This window comes from Daphnia pulicaria, chromosome 2 (genome assembly GCF_021234035.1).
Source record: "Daphnia pulicaria isolate SC F1-1A chromosome 2, SC_F0-13Bv2, whole genome shotgun sequence".
Classification (NCBI taxonomy): domain Eukaryota; kingdom Metazoa; phylum Arthropoda; class Branchiopoda; order Diplostraca; family Daphniidae; genus Daphnia; species Daphnia pulicaria.
In genome coordinates, this window is record NC_060914.1 from 8,071,188 (window position 1) to 8,098,839 (window position 27,652).

Genomic DNA, 27,652 nt, shown 5'->3' on the forward strand with positions numbered 1-27,652 from the left:
TATTCCATAATGTACATCACGTTAAAATATGAACGTTAGTAGAATGTGAGGAAGCTCCATAGTTCTGTGTATTACGATAGGCAACCTTTCTGATAAGAATTGTGTTTTGGGAAGCTTTGCAATCATGCCAATTTATCACCCTTGCATTGAGGCAATTTAAAATAAATCAAAATGTGTAACGAAAACTTAAAATCAAATCACGGAAAAAATGTTGAGTTAGTGTGGCATTCCGTACGTTTAGTCCAGTAGCAGAATCCTATCGTTCTAATTAGAAAACAACTACACACAAACGTGTAAATCTTTATGGGGAAGGGAGAAAACCGATAACTTAAAAAATGAAAACATGTTTAGTAGCTAAACAATCGCACCAAAACTCATTAGTAATAAAAATAAAATTCAAAAAAGTTTAGTGGTTTAAAAGATTGGCCACAATTTATTAAAATTGAATATGATTTTGTAGACAATCAGAAGACATGACATACGAAACTAAACAAAAAAAAGGAACGATGAAAATACGCTACGCAATTTCATCGTCTATTGATCATTCGACATGACACACAATGGGAGAAATGTGCCAATTCAATTATGAGGAAAGAAACTTGTTACGAAGTGCTAGAAACGACGAGCGAGGGCAAATTTTTATAACTTAATCATTTAAACGTGTGAAAATCCTACAGTAACAGAACACTTGTATGATTAATGATCATTTACTCATTTCTATAGAAGATTTAGTCCTAACATTCACCAATTAGAGAAATACACATACTCACACATATTAAAATAGCCTAACAATGACGGGCAGTTATACATTGTTGAATTGTGAAGGCCTAGGGGACGAGAAATGTGGCTGTAGATGGAAATTCAAAGAACAAAATCAAGATTTATTTCTCGAAACGGAAAAAATCGGAAAGATGAAAAGTGAAGTAAAGCATATCAAGTCACAACGTGTGACATGACATTCTGAAGTGGCCAACTTGACTTCTTTTTCTAACCCTGCCCAATTGATCGAATTTCTTATCCCGCTATACCATCACCAAGTTAATGGTGAATACTCAGAAAAATCCTAACGACGCCAATAAAATGGCAAAGGGCAACGAAATGCGTCCCCTTGAAAAAATTACCCCGACCTTACAGACTAGAAGAGAGAAAAAAAAAGTAGGCAAATTCCATCCCCAATTTTAAAACCAAATAAGCCTATATCGAGAAAAAGGAAATTTTTTTGTTTTTGATTTCCCTATACCCAACCCGTATACGCGAGACAACAAATCACGACCCTGGAACAAACAAAAAAAATTTTGGTTCGCGTCTAATTTGAAACTGGGGTCGAGTTTGATTGACTTAATTCTTTCAAGTAATTGTCTTTATTATTTTTTTAAGCCTCAAGTTATTTTTTTAAAAACGATTTTCCTCATACGCACTGAAGCATTTCGACAAAAAAGTGATGAGCATTGCGTGCAGATATCACAGACTTATTTCCCTTTTAAAAAAGCAAACAATTCCCTCTAAAGAAGATTTATAAGTGGAACGCTAATAGTCATGAACTTTGTTTTTACTTGGGTATCAATTAGAGGAACAAACGATTGAATTTTGGAAAAAAAAAGAAAAAAAAGGACAAAGAGCGCGAACGATAACGCTACTGTTTTGGCGTTTTTAAGTACATAAGTAAACGCTTTGAAACGATTGAACAAAAATTGACCGGAGCCCTCCCTTCCCCCCTCCCCATATTCTAAATCAGATGGCGCTGGAGGTCAGTGGTATGAAGTTTTACCAACAATGAAGAAGTACAAAACTAACACAAGCGTACACCTAGGCCTTCTCAAATAATTCTGTCTGACAAGGTCGGATGCAACCTGTCACGAACCAATCAATTACAATAGCATAACAGAAAAAATGAATGGCCGAGGGCTTAAGGCCAACAAATGAAGATGACATTACGACTGCCCATAAAGGATTCAAACCCCTCAAAAAATTACGAGGGTACATACATCAAACCTAACTTGGACGCTTAAATCTTCACACAATCTGCAATTTCGGAATATGGTTCTGACCAAATCCGAAAGAACCAGACATTTTTATACCTAATTTCTTAAAAGAATAAAGAAGAACGGCATCCACGCTAAGAGAGCCTGGAAAAGAAAAGAAACAGAAGAAAACAGGAAAAGAAAAATAATCAAAAAGACGAGTTACAAGAAATAAAGAATAATTTCACCATGTTTTTACCATGACGAAATTTGTTAGGAAATGAGCAGGAAAAGTCGATGTTTAGCCTGAAAGAAAACAGCTAACATTTTTTTTTTTTTTTTTTTGCTTTTCATTTTTTTTTCTCTTTCCGACGGAGACCAGCACCGTGAATATGTAGTACGGACGCAGTCAGCCATCAGACACCATACTGTTGCGACATGCGTTCACGAAGTGGTGGCGGAAACTGATCAGTAAAACGTTTCCAACCGTCGTCACCTACTTGACTTTTGAAGCCTTGGAGAATCTGAAAGTTTCAAATGACACACTTAGGAGACATCGACCAAGGAAATGTACAGATATTCAATTACTTTGACAAATTGTTCCTTGAGATCAGGCCGCGGGCTGACCCAGGAAGCGACGGCGTCGCAGAAGAAGATGAAATCGTGCACGATGCCACCAGGATTAACAGCTATCATGTTGCACATCCCACGAAAGGCGGAATCCTTTTCTTCATTGTCTCGTATGTTTCGAAGCGACATACACCTTGAAATAAAAGTACATGTTATACGAATCGGCATCTAATCAGCCTAGACTTTTATAAGAAATTGGGATGAGATTATCGAATGATTATCACACAGGAAATATCACAAAAAGGGTGGCAAACGAGTTTAAAAATAATAATAACCACGATAATAATAAAAAAAAATTTAATCAAAAAGTGAAAAGAAAAAATTAGCAAAAGAAACCGACCATCGTTGGGCGAATTGTTGCAAATGAGGAGCCACGTCGTGGGGACACACAAAGCCCAGACGACCTAAGGTAATGGCTATTGGTGTGATGGGAAACGGCAGATTATCGGCGCCAGAGGTGAGGTGAGGTTGGGTTAGGTTTCAAACGGGACGAATCCAAAAAGGGAAATCAGGAGGAGACAAAAGAAAAGACGCACAAATAAAAAAAAGTATTCGGACAGGAAATATGCACTCAAAAATAACAAATAAACCAATGGCAATAAAAAATAAAGAAACTTCAGAAGCTTTAGGTAACTTAGGCTTGGATTCAACAAGAAAAACTTAATTGAAAATCACCTTACGTACAAATGTCTGTTACAAGTTTGAACACCCCCGTTGAAAAGAATCGGATTAAAATTAAACCACAGTAATTCAAATTATATGGCAATGTTTAAAAAAAAAAAACACGTTGGCAACGCGACATAAACTATAATTAAATTTTCATGGTCCATTTTTTCGAGGACTCGAGAAAAATTCTAATAAGGACAAAAAATTTCTTTCTTACCTGTATTTTCCAAAAGTGTTTTTGGGGTGTTGGGTCGATTGATTATGGCAATCAACTGGTTCAAAAACAATGGAATATAGTTGTGCATTTCATTTCCTAAAATCATCATATTGATTAGTTTCTAATGTATAAAAATAGGGTATCAATTTTAAGTTATAGATTACCGAGTTTTACCGCGATCTCCCCTATAGCCCAAGTGGCATTGTTACAGACTGAGATGAATTCCGGGTTCAAGTTCTGTCCTAGGATGGGCAGGAATTCAGCTGCTCAAACGGTAAAATATTAGATTGCACATTCAATTGATATAATGGGAAAAATATGTAACATACGTAAGCATGACAGAACGTGCTGAAAGCATGCTTTGGTCAAATCCCCCAACAAAGCAAACGACGACTGACGAACTTCAGGCATTGGATCCTGATACGAAACGTACACGAAATGAAGGATATTAATCAGGTTAAGCAAAACAACATTTTTATACATACCTGCATGCTTTGGTAAAGAAGCTGCATAATATTTGATGCGACGATGAGACGTTCGATATGGCCTCCAAGACCCTCCGTTAATCCAGACAGAAGGTCAAGGGCTACAATCATAAAGTCCTTGTCGGGAGCTTCGAACTGATCAGGTTGCTGCATACTGGCCTGTCAACATCAATTATAACGATTAATTCATAAAATGAATTCTAAAGAAATAAATGCAGATAACATACAATGTGCTGATTTAAAGTCTGTTCTACTAAAGAAATGCAACGACGAAAGACTGGCTCACAATAGGGCAGAAATCCCGATTGTAGTGCTGTCGCTACGCTTGATAGACACTAAAAAAAATAATAAAAAAATGATAAGTTTATAAACAAAATAAAATAATAATGAACAAAAAAGAATTCCTGGCAACGATGACATACTTCAAGTAAAGGAAAAAGGTCTTTATCTTCATCTTTGAGCACATTCCATTTGGTGATTAGTGGTGGCATCAGTAGATTAATGTAGTCGGGTTTATTTAGATGGTGACCAACTGAGTCTGCCAGCGTACCGATAGCATCGTAAAGAATTAACAAGTTCTTATGTTGATACTTGCTAAAGGCATAAACAAGGGTCTCCAGAATGAAACCCAAATAGGGTACTAGTTCTGTGCACGCTTCTTCCTCGAGAGTGGCAAACGCTGAACAAGCAGCCTCTTGTACACGCTTATTCCCGTCCAATATTCGTTTCAGAAGCTAAAAAAATCAAAATGCATTAGCAAGTTTATTGAATTGATACCTTCAACTGTGTACACACTTACTTCGGTCATTAGCGGTTTGAGGTACTGATCGTGAGGTTGGCCCACAACCCAGTGAGCGTAGCGGCTGAGAGTCCAACAAGTGATAGCGCGTACCAAAGCTTTTTTCTCCGACAAACAATTAATCAAAAAGGGAACTAACTCGGGAAGATGGGCTACCATTCCTGTCATACAACCTGAAAAATAAAAAATGTTTATGTTAACATCGATTAATAAAAATTAAAATGCAGAAAAGTTTACCTTCAGCAATCGCTCCAAGCGCCAAAATTCCAGATTCTTTGATCTCCCAATCCGCATGAAAAAGAGTCTCCTTCAAAATTGGCAACAGCACTGGAAGCAAGTCGTCTTTAAAAACATTCGCTAACACATCAAGCGCTGCAGCACTGCATTTTCCTACAGTAAAGTTCAATGTTGAAGACTCAAACACAAAAGTATTTTATATGCTATTAGATTACTCAGGTTCCAATCTGAAAGAGCGCTGTCCGAATCCATGCCGTCATCTTCGTCACCATCTTCAAGATCTTCATCATCTTCAGGAATTTCCCCATCCGCATTGGCAGGACGACCACTTTCAGCACCCTCACGATGGAGCGTATGAGTACGAGACTTGTGGAAGCGAGGTCGGATATCTTGCTCCCGATCGGGTATCATCTCATCTTCTTCAACGTCTCCCTGTGGATCAAGTATAATGAGATCACTTAATCGTTTCCCATGATAGAATTCACCAAATTGGACAAACCTTGAGGAGGATTATGTCGATTTCCGAGTATCTCATCCCCTTTACCAAAACTGGAACCAATCTAGCAAGGTGAGGGTTGAGAACTTCCTTACAAATAGGCTGATCTGCCAGCGAAAGCCAAAATTCACAAGCTTCTAAAGCAACTGTTTCATTTGCATCTTGCGTTCTGCCTAGCATATACTGAAGAAAGCGAAAAAAAAAAAAAAATATTTTTAAGTCAATTTGCAACAATCCAAACGATTTTAAAACAAGAGAATGAAGAAATAATACCTCAATTATGTTATGCATATGAGGAACTAATCGGTCCATTCGAACGTCGAGAAGCATAACTAATGCTCGACACACATTTTTACGCACTTCTGCATCATCATCTGCAGCTAAATGCATTAAACCCTAAACGATTTGATTTGCATATTTAGTTTACATTTAAGTCTAAATTATATGTAAGGAAGTTTATCACCTGCAGAAATGCGTCAATGTGAATCATCAAAGCTTGCGTTCGACTCATAATGAATTGATTGACACAAGCCAAAGCATGTGATCTAAACCAAAGTAGATTATATAACACCTTTTCATTGAAAGCATTACACTTGGAGAAAGTTTACCTAATTTTTGAACTGCTGTGTTGGAAAAACTGAAGAAACTTAGGAATCAAAATATTCAATGGCCTATTCAGCGCATCACTGTCAAGAATTTCTGATGAATCCTCGCAGATTTTTTGAAGGGCTCCAAATGCACCTTCACACACATTGTAATCCTAGAAATCAAGAGTAACATACATTGACTATTAATTCACAAAGTTAAGTAGATTAAAATGTAAACAAGAAAAAACCTGTGAATCGAGCATTTGGCACAGTTTGGGCAATAGTTCTGGCCAGTTAGCCAATTCCCCTCTTGAAGAGATGGTAGTGATGAGGATACCAACAGTCGCCCGTATGAGAGGTGATGGATCTCCTATAGCAGAAAGACATTCACTACGAATGAAATCTGCTACGGTGGCAGGAAACTTATGAAAATGAGCTCGCACATTGTTCTTCAAAATCAACCCACTCAGGGATCTGGTGGGTTCATCTATGTCAGATTCATAAAAACAAAACATTAGCATTACTATTGATTACTTAATTTAACCAATTACCTTCTGATGTGAGCTTCGTCAATACAAATATCAAGTAGTTGTTGAAATCTGGATATTTGTTGAGTTCTTCCAATTTCTACAAAGATCAATAAACATGTTCATAACAACCACCATGCAACTATGTTGAAACAACTGCAGACCGGTGAACGGCCCGTTTTCCCTCCCCGAAAAAATGGGATTTCGTGTATGTATAACTTCCAGATTTAATTAACCAAATTACATACCTGTTGAACTGCGCGTTGGGTAGCATTATCTGGTGATTGGGATTCTTTCAATAATTGTAAAATTTGACACAGGCCATCTTCTTGTGGCGACCAAGTTTCGGCCATGTTGAACGTTTTTTTTCAACTAGCCTTCTAGAACTAAAAGCCTACCCATCTGTCACAAAAAGTGAGGGTAATGCCATTCCCTTCTTCGTGACGCCTGAAGCTGGTTTGGGCAGGACTTCACTGCCACCTAGCGGCAGAAATCAATGACGACGAACACAAATGGATTTGAGTCTTGGAGATGACGAATGGTATTGAGCAAAACAGTTTTGATTTAAATAAACGATGTGTGCTAATTTTTAACCTTGACTTCGAAGTTTTTGTGAAAAATAATGAATTAGCAATGCAATTCGTCTATCCCCTTATTCCAATTCAAAGGCGCGCTTTGTCAATGGCGTCGAGGCTCTTAGTTGAAAGTCAGAATTGGAGGTGCAAGGCTGCAAGCACCATGGTGCAAGGAGTTCCAATAAAGCAGATTACGGCTTTTTTTTCTATAAATGAAGCGATGGAACTAGAAAGTCAGCGTTGCCTAACAAGGTGTGTTATCACCAGAGTGATAACACCAAACAAATGAATTTGAGTAATAATCTTGTATCGCTAAAACGAAATTTTAAGCATATCTATGTTCAAGCTTACCCCCAATGCGTTGAAATCAGACATACAGATACGACATTTACAGCCGGAATATGCCATATCAGTATGCGCAGTCCGTATTCGTGTAGAATTGGTAGGCATATCTTTTTACCTGCAGAATTCAATGTTTTCGCATTGCCAAGGGTTTTGGGGTTGGGGAAACTGGTCACGTGATTTTTTTAATAGAAATTAAACAGGAACTAAGCATTCTTACTTAAATTCCTCATTTTAACGGCTATGAACGAAAATCATTCATTAAAAAACCTGATTCTATAGTTTGAATAAAGTTAAGGTTAAAGTATTTAAAGAAATTAAGCTTTTAAAATTGGACATGCAAATAAAATAACAAGGATTAGAAACGTGTCTGATTAAATTTTAAATTTCCTTGCAATTTGATCCTTGTCAAAAGTTTATTCCCATTGGCTATTGAAAATTTTAAAGAAGCTCCCTGATTGCTGCGCTCCACGTAGACACACTCACCATAGTCTCTAACTATATCGACAATCCACATCTACGACTTCTATGTACACATCTATGTTATACTATACTGTATACTATACTCTATCGCCCGCCGCCAAATTTTGCATCAAAAAACGGAAAATGACGCGCAATAATTCCATGAACAAATTGTTTGAGGTGAAATTTAACGAGTAATATATATTGCTAGCAGATTGCTCGGTCACACATGTGCATCACCCATCTCATCTTTTTTTGGAGAATCGTATAGGAAACGATGAGTGTCGCGTGGCGTCTCTCTTGGATTGAGTTTCCGATTTTTCTCTCAACAACTTGGCCAATCCAAAATGCTCCTTTGGCGAAGCGTTCTCCTTGTCTTCGTTGAGCTTCACATATATCGCGTTCATATTCAAATAGTCTGAGCTGACCGACGACTCCATATGGCCGCAGATAACCTTCTCCATTTGGCTGAAAGTGGGTCTCTCTTTCGGATCCGATTTCCAGCAATCGGCCATCATTTCCCCGAAGAACTTGGGCGCCAGTTCCGGTTTGTCCATTCGATATCCGTTTAGAATTTCTTTCATGAGTATGTGACCGACGTCCATACCTAAATTAACAGAAACATATTCGTAACCTCTACAATTCATTTTGATGATTGATGGAAACGTCAAACCTGGATAGGGAACTCGACCCAAAGAAAAGAGTTCCCAAAGAACGATCCCGTACGACCACACGTCAGATTGGCTGGAAAAGATGCGATCCGTCAAGGATTCAATGGCCATCCACTTGACCGGCAACAACCCCTGACATGCCACAAAATGTTGCTGTAATTAATCATGTGGGGTATGTCTTTGATTTTGAATTACTTGTCCTCTTTTTTCGTAGCAGTCTTCGTAATACATTTTCTTAGCCATGCCAAAGTCGGCCACTTTTGCAACTCCATCGTCAGCGAGCAGAATATTGCGGGCCGCCAGATCACCATGGAGAACCTTTTCCATAGGATTCCGAGTCATGCTGGCAAGTGAAGATATCGATATTTGTTTGATAGTACCTTTTTGCTAACCAAGTAGTCCATTCCTCGAGCTATTTGAAAAGACCAAGAAATGAGATTGGTTGTTGAAATCGACCGATCTAAATTTCCATCCAGTTCTTCTTCGAGGTTGAAATCTGCTAGAAAAATAGAAGGATTAATACCATATGTCGGTTTCCTGTGACAGTAATTTAAAACAATTATGGAATGTTCTTTTACTTAAATTGGCGTTCAAAATTTCACAGGATGAATTCATGCCAGAACAGCCATAAGCTTGAAAATCGCTCGTTTCTGCTTGCGATGGGTTTTCTTCCGCTTTTGATCTGTGGATTAGTTTACCACTAAATACTTTTTTTATTAGGTCACAATAACATGAATGAACTTTTTTACCTGGTGAAATTGTTACTTTCAATTTCGTGTTGCGTTTTCAGGTTCCCAAACTCGTCCACCAGATTAACAAAACTATTCCTGTGGTTAATCAAAAACGTTTGCAAATTGCCGAACCGACAATATTCAACGATCACAAACAGTTCTCCTATATAAAAGGAAAATAAGATTTATAAGAAGAAGAAAAAACAAACAAATAAAGAACAACAACATGGTCGAATTATTAATCTTTATACCCTTGTGTATTTGCTTGGTGCAGGCTCCCAGTAGATTGACGACATTGAGGTGTGATCCCAAATAGACGAGAATTTTCAGTTCACTGATGAGGGCTTCCATTGCTGCGATATTAGCTTGCGACCGAACCATTTTGACAGCTATTGTTTTGACAGCTTCTTCAGAGTCTTTGAGTCCCACTGCTTCCGCTTTGACTACACGGCCGAAGCAACCAGTTCCCAATTGGATACCTATAAGTTTACAGTAATGAGAGTCGTTATTCCGTTTAATTTTAACGTATGAAGCTAGAAAATAAAAATGAACCGAGTTGCAGACGATTTCTTGGAAATTCCCAGCGTCTATCATAGGGTAGGTATTCTACTTGCTCTTCTATTGGTGATTGGTTATTAATTTGCTTGGCATTTCCATTCAGCAATCTAACGAACGCTTCCTGTGAAACTCGTCGTTTCTTTTGGTTGACATTTCAAATGGCCAGCAGCAAATAATGAAAGAACGTCGGTAAGTTTCCCGATGACGTTACTTGCTAAATAATAAATTCCATAAGTTTACCTTGTCATAATAAAATTTCACTCCAACGGAGACAATTAGGATGAAAAGTAAAATTGCAAATATTGTAGGGACGGCGATAGTGACGGTCTTGTCATTTACTGGAATTTTATCGAGGAAAGAAACGGTGAAATTTCTGTATTTCGCATCACCTGGAAAGCTGACTTTCCACTGACAAGCGTAGCTTCCGCTTTCACCCATCTTTCCATAAAGCGGTAAGATTGAAGAGTTGCCCACGGAGTAAACTTGTTCTGAATATTCTTTCTCATCCTATTGTAAATGTAATACTTGATGAATGTTTTTAAATGAAAGAATTAATTTTAAATGAAAACAGTTCACCTTTAACCATTTGGTCGAAGCATTTTGAGATCCTAGGAAGCAAGTCAAGTTTTGTGCGATATCTTTCTCTAATTGAACAGATTTATGTTTCAAGTCCCCATGTAATTCTGAAAATTTTCAATGCCAGAATTGATTTATTACGACGAATTAGCACGCGATTGAGCACGATCGAAATAATTTTATTTCAAATAAGGAAGGTTAAACAACCAACCTTTGGCGAGAAATGTTTTCCATACATAATCAATGAAACCACTTCCTTGGCATTGAAAGCTATAGCCTTTTGGACTGATGTCGAAGATGTGAAGTTGATTTTCGTAAAGTGTTTTACCACTATAGTCAAATGAGTCCTTTCTTATTTCAATACCTGAATGTTTTATTTGTAATTCTTTAAATTAATAGGCGAATGACTCCAGCAATCGAATAAAGTAGCTTCAGACCTTCAGGTGAATTGTTTTCATCAATGATGTGAATCTGCTCTTTTCCATTAATTCGGTAGGACCAGTTTGGTGGAGAAGAGAACTTGGTATATTGGTAAGTTCGGCAAATTAAAGTAACGTCAATTCCTTCAAAATAAGGATCACCTGCACCATCAACTCCTTTCAGTTCCATTCCTATTAGATTTTCATTTTGTAAATGACTGAGTATAATAACGGACTACACCAATTTAGTAATAAGCTTACCACTGACAAACAAATAGAAATTATGTAAATTCGTCTTATTTTTGTAGGTCCCTATGCATTCGAAATGGCCAGAGTCGTCGATTTTCGCTTTTTTTAGATTAAGTCCACTTTTTTTATTGAAACACCAAGTCGAACATAGTTCTTCTAACAAATCGGCCTGTTAAAAAATTTGCAACCCAATATTAATTTACTATCATTTTAGTTTATTGCCAAAGAGACTTTAAAATGTATACTTACTTTGGGTTCCAACCAGTTTTGGCCTCTTGCTGTGTATTGATGTCTGTGGATGAGCGAAACCTTGACATCCGGATGGGTTGGAATGCACTTGACGGGAAAATTAGTTTGATCTTGAGAAATTTCGAAGTAAAATTCGTTGCCTTCAATAATAACAAGTTCCGAATCATCTTAAAATAAAATAATTTTAGAGATTGACTTTCCTTTATACAGTGAAAATTTTTCTATGAACAATATAACGAACTGAAAACATAGACGTATTGACTGACGGTAAACGTGTTTGCAATTCCGTACGGGATGCCCTTGCAACCGAAGTTTCCAGTGTCTCTGGCTCTTGCATTTACCAGGGACAACGTCGATGTCATGTGAGTCTCGTTCCTCCCAAACGTTTTGCGAAGACGACTGTCCAAGTCGCTTAACTATTTAATCAAGAGAGAAAATATTTTGATAAAAATGAAGTGCGAGGGTATAAAGTCAAATGTCAATCTATACTTCAGTGTTTTTTATTAAGTAATCTGGAATTTCCCACGAAAAATTATAATTTTTCTTTTGATATTCGTCTTCAAAGGCGTAGACACACGTCAGAGTGAGATTTGTTCCCGCGTCGATTATTCGCTCCCTCTCATCGGGGATCATTTTAATGTATTGCGCTAATAAAGTAGAGACGGAAGAATCAATTAATAATTCATTTAGCAGGATAAAAATTTAAACAGACTTTCTTCATGGAACTTTATAGTGATTTTAGGGAGCACCGGGCAACACGATCCTGAATTTCCGTCTAATAATTTACAGGCTGTTGAACCATTAGTGGGAAGAACCTGGTCGTACCATAGGGAGCAATCTTCAGCCTGTCGGCAATCTGTCGTCAAAATCAAACTGTCGTTGCCATAAAAACTGCAGCTATGAGCACCACTTTCGCTTGTAGATTTCCAGTCGTCCCTTCCTGAATAACATAAATATTTTTTCACAATTATTTGGATTCAAATTCATTTTGTCAATGGCTATGCTTTTAAATACCAATTTGAGATTCAAATCTCCAGGGAATGAAACCGCAAATGGCCGTGCTTTCATAATCGATGTCTTGACGGTGTGTCGTTGATGGCGTATTCTTCATGTAACACTTTTCCAGATAACCAAACACAAAGTGGCTGCATTGCGGGTTGGCAATACAAAGTCGGCCACACTCTTCTCGGGTTGCAGTTGTTAAGAGAACTTGACCTATATCGTCGCCGGGAAAATCACAGTTGGCCCGCCACTTGAATCCGCCGTCGCCAGTGTTCCAATCCGTCAAATTCTCGGCGTCCACGAGATGTAACATTGATAACAAAAGGATTCCAAGCCAATTGTTCATCGAAGACATTTTCACCGTTGTCATACTGACTACACCTGTTGACTTTCACTTGAATTATATCTCACGTTATAATATATTTCAGGCTCTAATCAACTGCAAAAAAACTTAAAAGAAGAAAAGTGTAATAACTGAATAAACCGGAGTAAACAAACGCGAGGTCTGAGGTGACAGTCAATGGTTCCCACTTTGATTAAAATCACTACTATTTTTCAGCGAGGAAATACGTAGCTACTGGTTGCAAAATTTACTTACTATTTCAAAACAGATTTTCCAGCCGAACGGATTTCCCCGTAAATAATTACGCAAGACACGAATGAAAATGTTGTGCGTCTTTACAGTTCTCCTTTCGGTCTACAAGTGTTGTTCTCGTTTTTTTTCTTCAAAACATTGGGCACAATAACGGGGCACAATAGGACAGAAAGCATTTCACCTGCAGCGGTAGCCTATAGCATTTGACCTCCAAACAAGTTTTTGCGTGTTTCGTCTAGCCTATTTTTGGCTGTTTTGAATAACACAATTATATTCAGCTGCGTACTAAGCCTCATCATTTTCTTTAACGATACTAATTTTAACATTTTTTACATTTTGTCTTTCGTATAAGACCTCTAAAACGTTAAGTTGTTAAGACTAATATTACGTACAGGAGTTGAGAGGAAAACCAAAAGTTTAAAACCGATTCCACTCAATTGTTTGTTTTTACAAAATTGTTTACTTACCTACTACGGTAACTATCTAAAGCGGGACGCTATCAGCAGCCCCCTTTATTAATTAATGGGTGCGAGGTTAGTTATTTTGTGATCGATGAGTCAATTCACGATACAGAGTTGACAATGAGAAGCAAGTGTTGGAAATCGATACAAACGATATGAACGCTCAACAGTACTTGGCTATTGACCGTCCCGTCGTCAGGTGTAATTTAGCCTATATTAGAGCATGGTTCGACACTTTCGTGTTTTCTCATACAACTCAACCCATACGCAACGCCAAGAATTTAGGAAGTCCGTACGCACATCAGTGACCAGCACCAACTCCGTTGACGGGGTTCATTCACCGATTCCTTCGGATTGTCACGAGGAGGGAGCGCGTCATTGCAAGACAACAACTACACCGATGGCAAGGCTGACCGTCCAGCAATCATCATTTGACTTTAATTAAAAAAAAAACCGAAAAACTATCGAGATCCGGCTTGAAGTATTTGGTATACTGAACGGCACCTGTCTTAATTACCTCAGATGGCAACGAATTTGTTTTCGGGAGATGGGCGATTGATGCACACAGCTAAGCTGTTGAAAAAAAAATAACTGGAGGAATAAACGTTCTTACTACTGAGATCCAGTTTCCTGCATTCGATCGGTACAGGTAGATTTTTAATAACGTCGCTACAAGCGTCGATGCGACTCATAACATCTCCTTCGGTGATGGGAAGATTTTCCTTGAGAAAACTTACTTCATACTTCGAGTCTCTTGATATTAGTTCCACCGCGTCCGATGACTCGCCCGCAGTCCGAATTGCATATGTTCAAAATAACAATTTATTTGCGTATCGCAGCGTTGTTTTGAGTATTGACTACAGCAGAGTTTCGTTTCGAATTTGCAAGAAACACTTATTATAACACTGCTGGATTGGAACTTAAACTTATTCGTATCAAGTCGATCACGTCAACACTATTCGCACTCGTTCATTGGACTAGTTAACTTTTGTTAAAAAAACATTTTCAAGTTTACGCGGAAGCTTGGGCTCACGGAAGATCTGCTAGATTGGAAGTAAGCCAGATTCCTATAACATCTTCCCCGCAAAATTCTCCTTCCCAACATACTTCCTCTCTTAATTCCTCTTTTCGCAAGTCGCCACTAGGCAGTTTTACAAATAGGGTTGCACATTTTTTGAGAAAGAGGACTTCCGATGGCAGTGAGGTTAGTCAATCACATACACCAAATATATCAGAACGTAGTGGTGGACAAGACTGCACAGTTTCCAATCCTAACCAGTCAGCTTCCATTTCTTGTTTTGGCTCTAAAGAACGTACGGGAGCGGAAAAGGGATTTCAGATCAGGCAATCAGCTGGTTTGGGAACAACTGATTCGGTTGTTGCAGGATCTTCAGACTTGGGAAACGAATCAAACCCCGATCGACTTAACGGAGTTGACGGCATTAACGCGCGTTCTGGTAGGGCTCAAAGAGAGGAGGAATCTCCAGAAGAAATTATTAGAGCGTGTAGCGATCCTAGCGAGGACCGACTCACAGTTGCGACACTTAGTGGAGACCTTGCTAGAGCAGGCAAGACGAGTTCTGACGTTTCTTCTAGGGCAGGCTCAGAGTCTTCACGAGTTTCTCGGCTTCGTGCCAAAAGAAGGAAAGGAATTTTTAGATTTCTCACCAAGAAGAGAACTGCAAGAACTAGACGAGGAAGGGGATTATCACAACCTTGCAAAGGAGGTTGGAAACACCTCTTTCTTCTTAACAGAAAGTCGTCTAAGCTTCCAAAACACATTTCTAGAAAATATTCAAACGATAGGGACTTATTTAACGGAAGTCAACAAGATAACTCCAGTTCAGCCTCTCCGTTCAGAGATAGCCAGATTAAGCAGCAGATTAAACCATCTTCCTCCTCTAAGGAACCGGAGTCAAGCTCTGGTACAGTTAGGGAACATTCACTTGAGGGAGGCAAAGAAGACCTTACGACAAGTTCTCGCGGTCACAACTAGCCCGGCGGAAGAGAACTGCCAGCAGATAGGCAGGAGAATCAGACGAAATCGGGGTCAACAGAGAAGAATCCCAGTAATAGGATTCAGACTAAAAGTAACGTTCGTTCAACCGGGACAACGGCATGGAATCTTAGAATAGACCCCGACATAATCGAAATGGCGAGTAGTAACGGTAATGGGTGTACGAGGGGGTCAGAGCTGTCTGACTTTGCGAAAAGCCAACACACAAGGTCAAGTTTACATTCTTTATCTTGTTTTTCGGGTGGGCCTCTACAAAGATTCGATTCATGGGTAGATACATTTGAAAAAATCGTGAGTAATTCTGGATTTTCTGACGAAGAAGTGATCTTAGAATTATATAAAAAAATGACAGATAGAGCTCAGAAAGTAACCAAATACGTTTTGGAAAGTGGCGCGGACGAATATGCCACAGTTAAAGACAGGCTAATTGACCATTTTCATGGAGATGAAACAGCAGAAAAATATTTAAAAAAATTTAAGAAAGCTAGTAGAAAACCCGGAGAAAAAATTTTCGATTTTGCCATCCGCTTGAAAGAGATCTTCAAGTACGCATATCCAGACGCGTACACGCAGGACTCTTTTCAAATAATCTTACAACAAAAATTCATTGACGGTTTAGATGAGAAACTTCAAATGAAAGTAAAGTATAAGGCGTTTAAAACATTCGACGAGTTAGTTTCTGAGGCAAGAAAATATTCGATACGTTTAGAAACGATTGAGGGAAGTAAGGGAATACAGGAATTCGTCAATGTCATAAATAAACCTCCTGATTCGAAACTGCGTGAAAGCCTCGAAATGGTAGAATTAAAACAACTTGTTGAAAAGCAGAATGAGTCCGTGAACGCTCTGGTGGCGGCCTTGAAAGATGGATCAAAACCGGTAGTTGCTTCTGGTACGGAGCAGTCAGAAATGTCTTCATATATTCAAGAACTCTCAAAAGCCGTTGATTTTTTATTTAAAAAAAGTAATGAGCAAACCCATCAGTCAAATAAACATGTTTCTTTCCTACTACCTGGGCAGCAGGGAATGAATCAGTTTGAGTCGTCATATCACCCACCCACCAGCTACAATAGCCAGCAAAACAAACCATTCAATGGCAAGCCAAACTGGCAACCTCGACCGCAGTATCAGCAGGCAAATCAACAGTTTAGGCCACCTTCGTATTTACAGAACAACCCCCCGCCTCCCCCAAATCAATCAAACTTTCGCCCTCCCAGATCAGACAATATTTGTGACTTTTGTAAGTTGAAAGGCCACAGCAAGGACGTTTGTTTCAAATATCAACGTATAATGTTAGAAAATGAACAACCTCCGATTCGCTATATGTGTAGGCAAATCGGACACTTGGCCTACCAGTGTCCGAAACGGTCACAAATTGGTAATCCTAATTTACCAGGGCCTCCACCCAATCAGGGAAACAATTAGGTATCAACTGTTTTCACGGGTCAGTTGATAGCCAAAATCTTGAAAAAACCCGACGCATTTCTAGACTAATAACCACGAAGACAAGCAATTTAACTCCTCGCATTCCTCTTATTAGTTTCAACATTAGTTTCCAAGCCCTATTTGATACTGGGGCAGCAAGAAGTGTGATAAACACGAACTTGCTTAAAAAAATTCCACAGAGAAGTTGGGGGACCTGCAGTAAACCCGATTTTGATTTGTACGACGTGCACGATAAGAAATTAGATACTTTAGGATTGGTTACTTTACCAATATATTATGGAGGGACACAGCTTTTGCAAGAATTTGTTGTTACTGATGGGATATCAGAAGACTGTATTTTAGGGTGGGATGCGATTAGAAGCCACGGATTTACGGTGGATGGGGAAAATCAAAGTATATATTTAGCTAGAGAAGCTTCTGGTCAAGTGGCCTCACCAGAGATATCAATTGTGTCCAAACAACGAGTAGGGGAGACCGGGGCTGTGTGGGACATGGGGCTACATGGGACATCGCAGTTTTGAGCATGTTCCCGTAATTTTTTTTAAATAATTTTTTTACCCAACATGGGGCATGGTAAATACTCAAATATAGTAAAAAAATTATTTAAAAAAAATTACGGGAACATGCTCAAAACTGCGATGTCCCATGTAGCCCCATGTCCCACACAGCCCCGGTCTCCCCTAAAAGTACCACGACAATCTATATTGGTGATTGAAGCAAAAACGAAAGGATCGTTTCCTTATGTTCTATCGACAGCTACTTTTGTTTTTTCTTAAGCAGATAAACTACCCAAAGGGTTAGAAATTTTTGATTTTGTGAACACCGTTTCAAAGGATGGTAGCCTACTTATAACATGTTAATCGTAAATAATTCATTAGAAAGTGTATGTATACCGAGAGCTACTCACCTAGGGAGTATTGAAGTCGTCGGTAGTCAAAATGGGACAGCGGGAATGGATGGGGGGAACGGAAGAAACAGGCAGACAAATAGAAACAAGGGGACAATATGGCCCAAACAGACAAATAGAAACAGGGGGACAAAATGAAACAGTCAGACAAAGAGAAATAAGGGGACAATATGAAACAAGGGGACACTATGAAACTAGGGGACAATATGAAACTAGGGGACACAAAGGGACAGGAGAACAGGGTGGGAAAGGGGGAAGGGAAGGGGAAGTGGGAAAAGTTGAAGTTAAAAACAAAGAAGGGAGCTTATGAGAAGACAGTAAAGAAGCTGATTTGTTCGTTTATCCAGTTGTAGAGTCCGAGTACCAACTACCACTTAATAATTTAATTTTTGAATTCAAAACATTATTTGCTAATCGTGCTTCCGAACTAGGGAGTACTAATTTAATTCAGCATACTATAGACACACAGGGTAAGGGCCCTATTAGAATGCGCCCTTACAGAATAAATCCAAAGTATATTGAGATATTACGTAAAACATTAGGCGATTTAAAAAGAGCAGGTATTATCGAAGAATCAATTTCCGCCTGGGCAGCCCCAAGCAGTAGTAATAGTTGTTAAAAAGAACGGGGAGATCAGGGTTTGCATCGATTACCGGAAGTTGAATAGTATTACAAAGAAAGATTCTTTTCCAATGCCTCGTATCGACGAGTTACTAGATAAATTACACGGAAAAAAATTCTTTACTACACTGGATTTAGCATCTGGATATTACCAAATCGAGTTAGAAGAATCAGCTAGAGAAAAAACAGTGTTTGTAGTTGAGGATAATCTTTATCAATTCACACGGATGCCCTTTGGATTGTGCAATGGGCCTCCGACGTTCCAAAGTTTAATGAATTATGCCCTGAGAGACGTCTTGGGGAAAAAGGCGTTGGTTTATTTGGATGACGTCCTAATCATATATTCAGATACGTTCGAAGATCATTTGAAAGATATTCGCCATGTGTTTCAATTATTAAGAGAAGCGAAGTTAACGTTAAAAATGAAGAAATGCCAATTTATACAAAAATCAGTCAATTAGGGGAGACTGGAGTAAAACGGGACACCGGGTCAAAAGGGACAGTGGGGGGGGGGAAATATTAGATGTTAATAAAATTTAAAAATTTTTTATCATGTTATGTAAATACGTATAATCTACTTAGGCATGAAATTTGGTTGATTTTTGTCATATAACTGCATGAGTTATTGACAAAACTAAAAAAAACAGTTTTTTTTTTTATTTTTGTCTCCGCCATTTTATGTTTATAGAAATAAATAAACGCTGATGGCATGTAAATTTAATATAGAAATGAAGCTGATTCATTTCTTGATCGTTTAAAACAAAAATTAGAATTTTAGATCGATTAGTTTAGACAGTATGAACTTTAAAAAAAAGAGTCATAATCGGGAAATCGGGACAGCTGTTTTTGACTATTTTGGGACAGTTACGGGCCAATCAGCGTACAGCATTTTAAAGAGGCTTGATTTACTGACCTGGCAACGCGGGATATCCTACTGCTCCATAAGAAATTTTGTTTATATAAGAAAAAAGGTTCATTACCAAAATAATCAAATTGAAACATTTATAAACTCAAAGAGTCTATGCAGTGGAACACTTTTTCAATTTTTTTTCAATTTTTTAAATGTATTTAAAAGAGAAAACGGAGGACGTCCCTTACCACCCACCCCAGTGTCCTCAATGACCCAAAATAATAGGCCCCTCCCACAAATCTGAGGAAACTTTAAAGGTATTTTATGGGGAAATAGTTCTTTATTAAATTATATAAAAAATATGGGGGGTTCATTACAATATGGAATACATAAAAACAAAATTTTAAAGAAATTCAATAATTAGTTTGGGAGATATAGGGGGAAAACAAAAACCGTCCCGTTTTACTCCAGTCTCCCCTACCTGGGTCATTTGATCACACCTGAAGGTATTAAACCAGACCCAGCGAAAGTCGAGCAAATAGTAAATTATAAGACACCTACATCGGCCGATGAGGTTCGATCCTTTCTCGGGTTGGTTGGTTACTATCGAAAATTTTCGCCTAATTTTGGCGCAATAGCGAGGCCTTTAACAAGAAAAACACACAAAGATATGCTTAAACAACCATTTATTTGGACAGAGGAAGATCAGAAGGCGTTTGAGACGTTACGCAACCGTCTAATAACGCCTCCTGTTCTTGCTTACCCGAATTTTGATGAAAAGTTTTTGTTATTTACGGATGCTTGTGATTACGGTATTGGGGCTGTTCTGTCCCAAATACAAAATGGAGAAGAACACCCGATAGCCTACGCAAGCCGACAGCTACGGAAAGAAGAGATCAAATATCATACGACGGAGAAAGAAGCACTAGCCATAGTTTTTGCCATTAAACACTTTAAACATTATTTATTGGATAAACCTTTTGAGATAATAACGGATCATGCAGCTCTTCAATGGCTGAAAAATCAAAAAGATAGCAATGGTAGACTCGGAAGATGGGCCATAGAACTGGCCGGAGTCCCATACGAAATTCGATACAGACCGGGACGAGTGCACCAAAATGCAGATGCACTGTCCAGACTAAAAGTGGCTAGCTTAACAACAACACAAACAGAAGAAAAAGTAAATATTATTTGTGACAGTCAAAACGAGGACGAATTATGCAAAGAAATAAAGAATTATTTAGATAACGGAATATTAGATAAAAAATTTGAAAACAACAAACCAGACTGGGCCAAAGAGATTGAGTATTTTGAAGTTATCGATGGCATCCTTTATCGAAGAGAAATTATGACAAAAAAGAGTAAAAGAAATGAGATAAATCACCAACTAGTCCTTCCCCTTTCACTTCGCCTACAGGTAGTGAAAGAGATACATGACGGGCCGATGGGAGGACATTTTGCATTCTTACGTACGTATTTAAGAGTGAAAAATAATTATTATTGGCCGACTATGAGAAAAGACATAAAAGAATATTGCCAGGCGTGCGTGGAATGTACTTCAAATTCAAAATCAAAACTGAGAGGTTGTCTTCATCCACACGACCTTGCGCAAGCGCCATTTCAAGTAATTGGAATAGATTTTTTGGGTCCGATTACTCCTTCGTCGCAAAATGGGAGCAAATTCATTCTAGTAATTACCGACTATTTTTCTCGCTGGCCTGAAGCTGTCGCCCTAAAAGATCAAAAGGCGTTAACAACAGCTAAATGCCTATTTGACACCGTCGTGACGCGTCATGGGTTTCCAAGAGCTATTGTGTCAGACCGTGGCGCAAATTTCACTTCAAAATTATTCAAATATTTTTGCGACAAACTTAACATTAAACACAAATTGACCACTGCTTATCATCCGGCAAGCAATGGAGAGACCGAGCGTTTTAACAGAACTCTTACAACAATGTTACGAAAAGAATTACAGGATGGCGCTCATGAAGATTGGGAAGAGTTAATCGACCCATTATTATTTGCGTACAGAAATTCCGTTCATTCTTCCACTAAAGAAACACCTCATTTTATACTTCATGGACGGGACGCTAACATTCCCGTAAACGAACTTCTTAGTGCAGTACCAAAAACGAATATTTCTCTATCAGACTACGTGGGAAATATGATGAATCGATTGCGGTTTTCATTCCAACGAGTGAAAGAAGAAAATGAAAAGGCAAGAGAAATACAAAGAAAACAATACGATAAAAGGGCTAAAGAATTTAAATATAAAGTAGGCGACAAGGTTTTATTAGATGTCGTTGTTGTTAAAGTAGGCGACAGTAAAAAATTTACCTCCAAATATAAAGGTCCCTTTCGTGTGATAAAAGTCTACTCAAACAAAACCTTGGATATTGTGGATACCTCTTACAACACGCAACGCGTGCACGTTAATAGAGTTAAACCGCTATTCGAAACAATGCTGTGGAAAGATGAGTCTTGTCCACTTTATGAAGAAGCGACGACAAAAGCGTCCGAAGCGATCGACCAACAAACAGATGAAAGTGAAAGAAACAAGGTAGACGACGAGCGGTGCGAGTCAGAGGATAACGATACCGATTGGGAAAGCGAGGATTGCGATAGTGAAATAGGAGTTGCCGCGCCCTTGACGCCACCCGTCATATTACCGTCTTCGACGTCATCAACCATTCGGGGTGACGTAGGCAAGGCAAGGGATGAAAGAAAAGGAACAAACAATAGCGAAGGAATTAATAACCAGAAAAAAAATAGACGACAAACCAAACTCTATGGTAATCTGGCGAATGAAAACGAACTGGACGAAGTCGGAATCACGGAATGTAAAAATCGTGTACGGCGACGTTTTAAGAATAAGTTTAAAAAGTTAAACCAAAAAAAAAAAAAAAAATTAGAAAAAAAAGATTAGATAAAGTTGCGGAGTGAGGAGTGGAGTTAAATGGCACATGAATTGCCTAGGTAAAGAAGAAAAGAAGGATATTTCTATGTTGTTTATTATTAGGTGAAGTGTGTAGATAAGAAGGTGTCAAATGGAGAGAAATTATTCTTTTGTTTTTCCGGTAGTTATAGTGTCATGTTATGTTAGTTACTTCTCAATTTTCTTCTTCCTACAATTGATTTTGCCGTCCTTTTAGAATTTCATGTTACTATTTTTTTCCCCGTCCTTTCAATTGCAAGTTATTGTATTATTTTTTACCTTACTTTTCTCTCTATTTTTCGTTCTTTCAATTTTTAAGTTCTCTTTCTTTTTCACTGTTGTTCGTTATTTCAAGTTACTTTTCTCTAGAATTTTTCTCTCTTTCTCTCAGTTTTATTTTACATTCTTTTCTATTCTAGTTTAATTTTGTTGTTTTGTCCTTTTTCCTGTCCCCACATAAAAACTGAACCACGTTTTTTTTACTATGTGTTTTTGTTTTATTCTTTCCTTTTAATTTTTCCGCACTTCAATTCAAAGTTATTTTCACCATGCCATTCTAATTTTATTCTCTTTCATTTCAAACTTCAATTTAAAGTTATTTTTACCATGTAGTCTGATTTAATTCTTTCACTTCAAATTCTAAAGTTATTTTTCCGTTCTTTATTTCTCCCTTTTAATTCTGTCGCTTCAAGTTAAAGTTAGTTTATCATGTATTTTGATTTTATTCTCATTCACTTCGATTTAAAGTTATTTTGCCATTTACTTGATTTTATTCTCCTTTCAGTTTTACCCCAGTTTAAAGTTATGTTCACCATATATCTTGATTTTATTTATTTAATTTCTCCGCATTCAATTGAAGTTGTCTTTCCGTTTCTATTGATTCTATTTCTCTCTTTTAAATAATTCTGCAATTTAATTTTTAAAGTTATTTCCGTTATTTTTGTTCTATTCCCTCCTTTAATTGTCCCGTGTTCGAGCTCTTCTTTGATTCAATTTATTGTTTTCTAGCGGCTTTAAGTCATTGCTACACTTTCGATTTTCCTTCTCCTTGCAGTTTTATTTTGCCGTATCAAATTATTCTTTATTTGTCCTATTTTCCAAATTGTTATTGTTCCATTATTTTATTGTTCTGTTTCATTGTTCTATCCATTCTCCGTCTTAAATAGTAGTGATGTGCCGTTAACGATAACGAATGTTTTTCGTTAGTAAAGAAAACTTTGCAGCAGCTAGTGCGTATACTAAAAAGGTGCGCCTTCGGCCAACTTTTTCTTTGTTTGACGGTATTTCTGGGGTCAGGTAAGCATAAAACAGTATGAAATGGCGCCTTTTTTTCTTTTACAATAACCGCTCTAACTTTTCTATTACTAACGACACTCCAATAACGGCCCATCACTATTAAATAGCATGAGGATGTCTTCTCTTCAAGTCATGCTGCTTCTCGGGCTGTGTGTCAGAGGTCTGGTAGCATTTAAGGTTACTGTGTGCGATTGCAGTGAGCCGCTACAAACTAAGATTTTTCCAATTTTCGGACGAAGACTGCCGTCCTGACCAAAAAAAAGCGGATCTTCAACCGGTCGAGTACTCGGTTTACACCGAAAGTCGTGCGGAAACAAAGTTCCCTGGATTCTTGTGTACGCGCTGAAAACAGCAGAAACACATTACGACGAGTTTTTTTGGCCAGAAAGTGATCGTTCCCGACAAGGTGGCGTTGGATACGTCGCCAATGGAGTGCTGGACTATGTACGAAAGTCGTCGCTGCAATGAGCAGCCGATGGAAATAACCGAAAATAAATTTGTGTTCGATCAAGAACCAGCTGAAAATGGTTGGTGGCTGAGCACTGTGGTGCTAGAAACTATTAACTGCGTAGTGGAAAAAATTCAGCTGTTTCAGGAAATAGAAGGGGACACCTTTCCTACCCCTGTTGGAATGGCTTCTGCAGCGGCTGGAAGTTTATCCCACAACCACATCACTTTGGTTTGGGATAAATCATTTACGCAGAGGACAACTCCTAAATCACGCCTGTTAGAATCTGGGGTCGGATCTATATCTTCGCTCGGTTCATCAGGGAAATTACGCCTTTATGACGAAGGAAAAGAGTTAGAATTTCATCTGGTGAAAAAACAACGATGCCCTCCTCCTAAAATCGAGTGCGATAAAAAAGTGGACTCATATGACGTGATCGGTCAGTCTAAGTTGTTCGTGATGGTGAAAACGACTAGTGAAAAAAATTCTTCTAGCACTTTCTTTAAATCTCCCCAACTGTTTAAACCAGTTGGGAATGTCGACCTTATCGCGAATATGCAGTTTATTAAAGATCAGCTCATTGACTATTCAAATGATCTAGTGCGAGTGATCGAAACTTTGCAGTGCGATTCGCGAAAAGCGATGCACGAAAGGGTCATTTCGACCGCACAGTACAACGGGTGGCTGGCCGCGTCAATGGTTCGCCTACCCAAATGTACAAAACTGACGGCATATGGAAAAACTGCTTTAGCCATTTTGTGCAAAGCAAATGAAGTAGATTTCAGTGTTGAACTATCGGCTTGCGGGCCACAACCCAAATATAAAAACTTTACCATCAATCGCGATGGATTGGAGCTAGTGACCTTCACCCCATGCTATTGGACAACGGGATTTGTCAACTTCAATGACAAGCCTTATGGGTACCGTAACAACACATGGTACCCAATAGAAGCGAAAATTGTAGTTCCCCAACAGACCCTGGCGCACTCTTTCCGTTATGATGAAGTGCGGTATTTTGATTACCTTCATCAAACAAACCCCGCCTATAACAAGATGGTCTTGGACAGCATGAATGTGTTGGCCGAGATCGTCGCAGCAATAAACGACCACTCCTCCGGGAATTTCAGCTCGTCCCATGTGCCACGGACAAATAACGTCTTGATAGCGGCGCCGGACATCTCGGATTATCCGAAGTGGATTCAAAATTTCAAGTTCTATTTTTTCCTTGTTATTATAACTGTTGCAGTTTTGATATTTCTACGTGTTTGTATTGCTTGTGGGTGCTGTAGTTTGTTTAAGTTGAATTGCCGTTCTTCGAAATCTCGTTCACACGCGCAACCTGCTTCCGAAATGGAATTACGGGACGTAATTCAACGGGGCCGGGAGTGATGTAACGGATCAGGTTGCACCCAATTGTTAATTGATTAATTATGTCATTCTGACTCATATTGGTGAGCGTTGTGGGTGTCCTAAACGTGCCTTCATGAACTTTTAATGTCACGTATAAGGGATATACGATTCAAGTACGTGACCCAAGTATTATTATATTTCCGCACCTGTCATCAGTTGTAACTTAAGCGTTTTCTAGAACTGCGTAGTTAGGCGCCAACTGCGTGGCAATAGAAGCGCTTGGGTATATAACATGATGATAACTAGTTAGTTATGTGATTCCCTATCCTTAAATACCTTATTCATCTAGATTAAGCAAATTTTTATATGTTTATTTTGTGATTGAAAATCACGATTTTTTGAAATTTGCGCCAAAAAAATCAAATCAAATGTAGTTTTTATTACTTATTTTGGTTTATTCTATTTTTAAATATCAAATATGAATTTTAAAATATTAAAAATGAATTTGAAAATTCATTAAAATAGAATAAACAAAAATAAGTAATAAAAAATACATTTGATTTGATTTTTTGGCGCAAATTTCAAAAAATTAGGAATTTCAATCACAAAATAAACATATAAAAAATTTCCTGATTGAAATCTAGATGAATTAGGTATTTAAGGATAGGGAATCACATAAAGCTTAAACTTAATCAATTTCTGGACACATTGATTGGTAATTTTACTGATAACGAACGAAAAACACAAATTTTTGCTATAGGGCTCTTCGGGATCTGTTTTCTTTTTGCCGTTTTATCTGGCAACGCAGCATGGCTGTGGACTTTTGTAGCGCGAGAACGGGGAGAAGAAGGAGAATGGGACGAATGGGGGAGAAGAGGAAACGTGGGTCCCTTTTTTTCGTACGCCCTCCTCCCTCCCATTACGTAACAATGGCATCTTAAACTTAAACCTTAAATATCTTCAATAATTCATAATTGTAACAATTGATGCAATAAATAAAATAATCTTAATATCTTTGCATTACCCCTGGTAGCACACTTACATCCATCGTCTATCATATAGATGTCTTAATGTCTAAATCAAATCTGATCTAGCTACAACCTAAATTGGATATCACATGGATACTCAATTTTCTACGGCCTTATGCTATCTTCGTATAGATGTCCTATAGATCTACGTTTCTCATACGATCACGGACATCCATTTGTGTCTAGAAATTAGACGTTTAACAGACAGACGTAACATGACGTCTGTGAGATGTCTAAATTATCTGTCCACAGGATAGATGAGGAAGACAAGGTCTTTAAATTTTCATAAATTCGCACCCACCGAGGAACGTTACTTTTTTATCTTTTTGCTTAAATTTAAGTCTTTTGAAGACGGCTGTAAGCCGTACCCATTTGGATGTCTTACAGCGCGACATTAGTATAGACATAGGCAATCCTATGGACGTCGGGTTAAGATATCTCACTCGGCTGAAAAGATGGGCGACGTACATCCTATAGATAGAGGCGTGCTACCAAGGAACGTTACATAATTATAAAAGATACAATTTTCAATTAATAGTCATAGCATTGATGAGATTTAAACCATCAACCCTTACGTTTATAAGCGTGCATTAACCCACACCACAGACTAAGAGGGTAAAGACTACGAACTGGCATAGGGCTAAGAGGAATGGCCAACGACATGCACGTCCTATGCCGTATGGTGGCGCGTAGATCAAATGATCTGATTAGAATTGCATGTTCCTCTCGTCTCCCTACTGACGGTGAGTCTTCACACACCGTAAGTTTTAAATTAAACCAAGTTACATATAAATTTTGTTTTGAGTTGTAAATTTATCTTAGATATTCCGCATATTGTGTTATTTATTTCATATTTTTATGTCTTCTCTACACATGAACTATAAAATACTTTAGGAACCCATTTTTTCCCATTTTCAGGCCGGTGAAAAACAGCGATGAAAGATTTATAGAAATAGGCCTGACAATGGGAAAAACTCGTTTTTTAATAATTGTAAATGGAAAAAATCGGCTTTTTCGTCTGGAACTCGCGTATCCGAGATGCTGTCCGGAATTCGTTGTTTTACTCTACATAAAAAATGATGGTTTGACACTTGTAATTAAAAAACATACCTGGAATCCATTGGCAAAGGTCCTTGAGTGCGTTGAACTTGTAGTGGCGGTGGTGATCCTCTTTCGGTGCGGCGGCGATCCTCTTCGGGGTGGGGGCCCATCCAAAGTACATAAAAAAAGATGGTTGGACACTTTTAATTTAAAAAATA

The 27,652-nt window shown here is 38.2% G+C and overlaps 2 protein-coding genes across 6 annotated transcripts; both read right to left on the bottom strand.

The window, feature by feature from the left end:
• Positions 1-518: 518 nt before the first annotated feature.
• LOC124327791 (transportin-1-like) lies at positions 519-7,132 on the bottom strand. The gene is made up of 19 exons (XM_046786788.1): positions 6,854-7,132; positions 6,630-6,705; positions 6,327-6,565; positions 6,100-6,251; positions 5,955-6,036; positions 5,765-5,887; positions 5,495-5,674; positions 5,211-5,427; positions 4,996-5,148; positions 4,759-4,931; positions 4,382-4,693; positions 4,187-4,294; positions 3,960-4,118; positions 3,804-3,891; positions 3,639-3,737; positions 3,475-3,570; positions 2,932-3,007; positions 2,550-2,724; positions 519-2,485 (listed from the first exon to the last, which is right to left on the bottom strand). Exons 1-19 carry the CDS (start codon positions 6,956-6,958, stop codon positions 2,378-2,380), a joined length of 2,721 nt encoding a protein of 906 aa, XP_046642744.1. The 5' UTR covers positions 6,959-7,132; the 3' UTR covers positions 519-2,377.
• A 1,032-nt stretch (positions 7,133-8,164) lies between these two features.
• On the bottom strand, positions 8,165-14,519 carry LOC124325929 (mast/stem cell growth factor receptor Kit-like). 5 transcript variants are annotated; one of them, XM_046784499.1, is made up of 19 exons: positions 13,038-14,519; positions 12,452-12,833; positions 12,150-12,377; positions 11,927-12,084; positions 11,679-11,853; positions 11,438-11,604; positions 11,201-11,357; positions 10,958-11,131; positions 10,732-10,884; positions 10,521-10,627; positions 10,185-10,451; positions 9,939-10,083; positions 9,638-9,865; positions 9,405-9,549; positions 9,234-9,355; positions 9,036-9,154; positions 8,851-8,973; positions 8,658-8,787; positions 8,165-8,591 (listed from the first exon to the last, which is right to left on the bottom strand). In XM_046784499.1, exons 2-19 carry the CDS (start codon positions 12,807-12,809, stop codon positions 8,230-8,232), a joined length of 3,318 nt encoding a protein of 1,105 aa, XP_046640455.1. In that variant the 5' UTR covers positions 12,810-12,833; positions 13,038-14,519; the 3' UTR covers positions 8,165-8,229. The 5 variants fall into 5 exon arrangements, with proteins under 5 accessions (XP_046640455.1, XP_046640460.1, XP_046640459.1 ...); XM_046784504.1 differs by having other exon boundaries at positions 9,036-9,151; positions 9,234-9,337; positions 12,452-14,519; XM_046784503.1 differs by having other exon boundaries at positions 9,234-9,337; positions 12,452-14,519.
• Positions 14,520-27,652: the final 13,133 nt, after the last annotated feature.

Coding starts and splice junctions, on each gene's coding strand:
- LOC124327791 (XM_046786788.1), bottom strand. CDS start 6,958: ATGGCCGAAACTTGGTCGCCACAAGAAGATGGCCTGTGTCAAATTTTA. Junction 6,566..6,629: donor GACGAAGCTCACATCAGAAG/GTAATTGGTTAA, acceptor AATCTGACATAG/ATGAACCCACCAGATCCCTG. Junction 4,932..4,995: donor GCTTGGAGCGATTGCTGAAG/GTAAACTTTTCT, acceptor TTTATTTTTCAG/GTTGTATGACAGGAATGGTA.
- LOC124325929 (XM_046784499.1), bottom strand. CDS start 12,809: ATGACAACGGTGAAAATGTCTTCGATGAACAATTGGCTTGGAATCCTT. Junction 9,866..9,938: donor AAGAAATCGTCTGCAACTCG/GTTCATTTTTAT, acceptor GTAAACTTATAG/GTATCCAATTGGGAACTGGT. Junction 8,788..8,850: donor GCTACGAAAAAAGAGGACAA/GTAATTCAAAAT, acceptor GTGGCATGTCAG/GGGTTGTTGCCGGTCAAGTG.